Raw genomic sequence first — 5,562 nt, 5'->3', positions numbered from 1 at the left:
GTATTATTCGTTAATCTTTCCTCACCTCATCTACTGCAACGTAATTTGGGGAAACAGTCTTGACATTCATCTAAAACAGTTAACAAAATGCCAAAACCGATTCATCAGAATATTTAAAAATCTTCATCCTCATTGTCACACAAGTGAATATTATCTCGAGATGAAAATACTCAACATCAAAAACTTGTTCATCTACCACGTTGCAACATTCATTTTTAGATTTCTACGTCAGCAATTGCCGGCATTTTTTAGAAACTTTTTCACTTTTGGAACTTCCATTCAAGCAAGAACTACACGCCACACGCCACTTTTTTATGCTCCACCAGCCAGAATTAAAGTACTCTGCATGAGTTTGATACATACCGGCCCAGGAATATGGGAGACGATTCCACAAGAAATTAAAGATTGTAACACTTTGCATCTTTTTAAAAATAAACTGAAAAATTTTTTAATTACGAAAAGTTCTGTTTTTCAAGGATAATAATGTATATGTATATATATATATATATATAAGTGTGTACATATTTCATTAACATTGATACATTTTCTCCTATTGACAATTTTATTTTATCATTGAGAAGCAATTTTGAGCTGCACGGTGGCCGAGCCCACAAGAATTAATTTTCTTTTTTTGGTCTCCGAATCATTCATGCTTTTGTTTTGTTTGATTGAATAAAAGTGATTTGATTTGATATATATATATATATATATATATATATATATATATATATATATATATATATATATATGTAGGTCGTACCAATACATATATATATATGTGTGTGTGTATGTACTGTATTATTATATGTAGGTTAATTTGTATATACATATGTGTGTATTGTATATGTTTATGTGTATATAAGATGATAATAATACTTGTGTTAAGTTGTTAAGTATCAAAGATAGATACACTTTACACGTACCTTTTGTATAACACACATATTCACACACATTTACATATACATGTATGTATATGTGTGTGTGTGTGTGTGTGTGTGTTTTTATGAACAACATTCAATCATAAAATATTCAATTAACTTTCTTTATTCAAATCTGCTGGAGTAATTAGTAGAAGCTGCTCGCCTGGCTTTATCAACACTGAACCCCAGAAAGACTCAGCTATTGGCCATTAAATACGCATACATACTCACACACACACGTACACACATGCAAACATACGAAAGAACACAATTTGTTAATCTGAAAATTTTTGAAAATTAAAAGTTTAATTCTGCTGGGCCGTTTCGTTTATTAAATAACGCTATCGAATCCGCATCTGTGGCCAACCGCACTGACAAAATCCGCAAGTCTACATACACTGTGTGTCTGCTGTTGATGAACCTGAGACATACCAATGTTTGTATGACATTTATCACTGAGGTTATAATATCTGCTTGTTATGATATCTACTCTCCATTTTCACTAATCACACTAACCAGAGTGGGTGCAGTGAGAGTTGGATGTACCCGGACATACGATCGATATGCTCGCTATGTTTTCATCCGGCTGAGCAGTTGCTGCTAATTGCAGTGCACGATAAAATTTACGCCTGGAGCTGGTGTAAGGATAAGCCGTATCTCCTTTGCGTGACTTCGAGGAATGAGAAAGTTAGGTTAGTGTTTTTTGGCGTTCTGTTATTGGTGGGACCTGCTGGCCGGTTTGTTCTGATTGGTTGTTACTGAAAATGGGCTGCTACTGATTGGTTGTTATTGGGAATTGAATGATGTTCATTGGCCGAACTTGCTTGCTGGGATTGTTGTTTTTTGTTGATGTTTATCCTGCTAAGTGTCAAACCAATAGTTCAGTTAATCGTTCATTTATTAGACCAGTCAATTAAATAGTCAAGTCAATCAATTAACTAATCAGTCAATCAACCGATATACCGATACCTTTAATCAATCAACCAACCAATCAGATGGCTGCGATTTCATCCAACTGGCAATTGGTTGTACACTGGGGTCTCCAATGGATTGACAGCCAGCAAGAGGTGAGTCGATGACGATGATGATGGTTTTTAGGATGATGTTGATGATGATATTTATAATAATGACGTCAGTGATGTTCGTTTTGATGATGATATGAATGGCGATGATAATAGTGCCGTGAGGGGGGATGACTATTGTGGTGGTAATGATGATGCTAATGATGATGCTAATGAGTGTGTGATTATGGTGATGACGTCATAATTGCCATCAATGAAATAGAACTTCAAGAATGCCCTTGTATGATCCGCCAATGAATAGAGGTATGAGCTTATCAAAATAATGAGTTTTTTATTCATTCGTTTGATCATTCATTCATTCATTCATTCATTCATTCATTCATTCATTCATTCATTCATTCATCCATTCATTCATCCATTCATCCATTCATTCATTCATCCATTCATTCATTCATTCATTCATTCATCCATTCATTCATTCGTTCACCTTTTCATTTGCTTATTCATTTATTCATTGGTTCAATTTGTTTAATATTTGGTTTCTTTGTCATCATCTTCAAAATTTTCCTCTCATTTACTGTGTTAATCGCCTTGATCAACTTTATCTTCATCATCACCATCATCTTCATCTTGATCATCGTCATCACCACCATCTTGATCGTAATCATCATCACCATCTTGATCTTAATCATAATCATCATCACCATCTTGATCTTAATAATATTCATCATCACCATCTTAATCTTAATCTTAATCATCATCATAATCCTAATTAGCACTGCCTCAATCGTCTCCACCATCACCTCAATCACCGTCATCATCAATTCTCTTTCATCGTCTCGGCCATCCTCATATCATCATCGTCATCCTCATCATTCCTGACAGCAGGTCCAGAGCATGACCACAGTTACCGCCGGTTCACTTACCGCCTGTCACGCTTCAGACCATTCAACCACAACCTCAACAACAACGATAACATCGCCGACTACAACATCAACGACGACGACGACGACAACAACAACAACATTAACAACAACATCATCAACAACAACAGCAACCGTTTCAACAGCAATAGCAACAACAACAACATGGCTGATGATGAGGATGGTGGTGGCGATGATGACGACGACGACGATCCTGTCGTCGGCGCTCCTAGCAGCAGTAGCATCTTTAATCGCGGCCACCGACCATCGGGTCCTCTAACAAATCGGGATTTCCTACTCAGCGAGTCCGCCTTCTTGGACGATATGCACTTCCAGTACTTTCCAGAAGGTGACGGATTCATTGGAAGGTACAGACGCAACAATAACGACAACAACAACAATAACAACAACAACAACAATAATAATAATAATAACCGCAATATTAGTAATAGTAGTAGTAGTAACAACGGTAGTTTCGCTTTCAGCCTTAGTAATTATATAAATGCTAATAGAAGTAGCAACGCTAGCAATGCTAGTGGTGGTAGTAGTAGTAGTGTTGGTAATAATAGTAATAATAATAGTAATAATAATAATAATGTTGGAAGTGGGGGTAGTGGTGGTGATTCTGCCACTAGATTTAGCTGGAGAATGCCTAATGCCGAAACCGTTGGTGACGATAATGATAATGATGACGACGACGACGATGGTGGTGCTGGTGATGGTGATGATTACGCTAGGCTAAGGCCGACAACTGCTCCCAGCAGAAATAATGATGATGGTGGTGGCCATATTAGGTTTGTTTTATTTGGTTTTGTTTTTTTTTGGTTTGTGATGTTGATAGTGGTGATGATGAGGAGGAACAAGATGATGATGAGAATAAGGATGATGATGATGATAATATTCTCCATTTCCTCCTCAGACCACATGCACGCCAACTGCTGATAAACAGGGCCCGAAGATTCACGGTCGATCTAAACAATGCAACCGACGACGACGACGATGACGACAACAACACCACTACTACTACTACTACTACCAACGCTAGAACTTCCCCCTCTGTAACTACTACCTATACTGCCAGGACTACTACTATTACCACAGCCACTACTACTACTACTACTACTACTACTACTACTACTACTACTACTACTACTACTGGAAGCAGAGATATTAATATGTACAATGTTAATAATTTTAACGCTGACAACCACAGCTCTAGCAATGATACTAGAACTGTAAATTTGAATACTCACACTACAGCTACTACTGCTACTTCTAGTACTACTACTACTACTACTGTTGCTGCTGCTGCTGCTACTTTTAATAATACTATTGCTACTACTTATACTAATGCTACTAATTGTACTACTAATTCTTCTGTGGCCACTACTTCTGCTGTTAATGGCGTTATGCAAGCCAACCAAAATAATGAAAACAACAAAACTACCACTACTATTACTACTACTACACCTACTACTACTGCTACTACTACTAATAATAATGGTGGTACTGCCATCAGGATCATCGTCCGTGCTAGCATTGTTACAACTACCATCACCGCGAATAATATTAATGACGTCATCTTCAGCCAGGCAGCTATTAACAGTGGTAATGGTATCACAGCTGCTACTGCAACTACTGCTGCAGCCACAGCTGCTACTGCAACTACTGCCGCAACTAGCACTACTACTACTGCTGCTGCTGCTACAGAAGATTCAGAACTCTATCGTAGCTACAGGAGATTCAGCAGTCGGATGCTGCAGTTGCAGCAGCAGCAGCGTAGACAGCGGCAGCAACTGCAGCGGCAGCAGCTACAGCAGCAGCTGGATTCGCCGGCTTCAAGGTCGCCGACGTTTAGGCAGCCGTTTACTACTACTTTGGTCTTTAGGCCGAGACCTTATGACGGTGGTAACGAGAATAATGATGATGTCATTCGTCCTCTTAACATTAGAGATTTTGTTCTGGTCCCCGAGGAGAGCGAGTTGTTTGATGTGATCTACAACAACAACAACAACGACGACGACGACATTAATAACATCAATAATAATAACAATAATAACAATATAAATAGCAGCAGCAGCAACAACAACAGCAGTTATGACATTACTAATAGCACTGATAGAGGTAGTGCTTCTGTTTCGAATGTAGACAACATAGTCGTCAACAACAACAACAACAGCAGCATAGACAACAAACTCAACAACAACAACAACAACGTTGATACTAGAATCCATCACGACCAATCGAATCAGAGATTCGGAACTATCGACGATCTAGTGGCTGCAGCTGGCTTCATTGGACACAGCAGCCACAGCAACAGCGCCATTGATACTGGCGGTTGTAGTAATAGTACTACTACTGCTATTACTACTACTGCTGCTGCTACTACCACTACTGCTGCTACTAGTAGTATTACTAATACTGGTGCTGATGATGATGACAACGATGATGATGATGATGATGATGATGTGGTCAGTTACTTTAGTGATGATGTTGAGATGACTAACATCGATGATGAAGATGATGATGTTGATAGTAGTAGTAGTAGTAGTAGTAGCAGTAATAATAGTAATAAGAAGAAGAAGAAGAAGGATAGTTATGGTAATGATATTGGCAATACTAATGTTAATGAGGGTGATGAAAATTATGTTAGTATTGATAATAGTAAAAAGGCTAACGTTGCTGTTACTAGTAGTG

The 5,562-nt window shown here is 38.1% G+C and overlaps 1 protein-coding gene across 1 annotated transcript in view; it reads left to right on the top strand.

The window, feature by feature from the left end:
- HELRODRAFT_188118 (hypothetical protein) overlaps positions 1 to 3,124 on the top strand; it is a gene marked incomplete at its 3' end in the record, with an annotated part of 6,067 nt that extends 2,943 nt beyond the window's left edge. The window contains exons 5-8 of the mRNA XM_009011594.1: positions 1,440 to 1,612; positions 1,916 to 1,987; positions 2,205 to 2,245; positions 2,828 to 3,124. Coding sequence (XP_009009842.1) covers positions 1,440 to 1,612; positions 1,916 to 1,987; positions 2,205 to 2,245; positions 2,828 to 3,123 — 582 coding nt within the window. The remainder of the gene's footprint in view (positions 1 to 1,439; positions 1,613 to 1,915; positions 1,988 to 2,204; positions 2,246 to 2,827) is intronic.
- Between the last annotated feature and the right edge of the window lie 2,438 nt (positions 3,125 to 5,562).

This window comes from Helobdella robusta (assembly GCF_000326865.2).
Source record: "Helobdella robusta unplaced genomic scaffold HELROscaffold_1, whole genome shotgun sequence".
Lineage (NCBI taxonomy): Eukaryota > Metazoa > Annelida > Clitellata > Rhynchobdellida > Glossiphoniidae > Helobdella > Helobdella robusta.
Note: the sequence above shows the minus strand (reverse complement) of the source record. Positions and strands in the feature narration are given on the sequence as shown.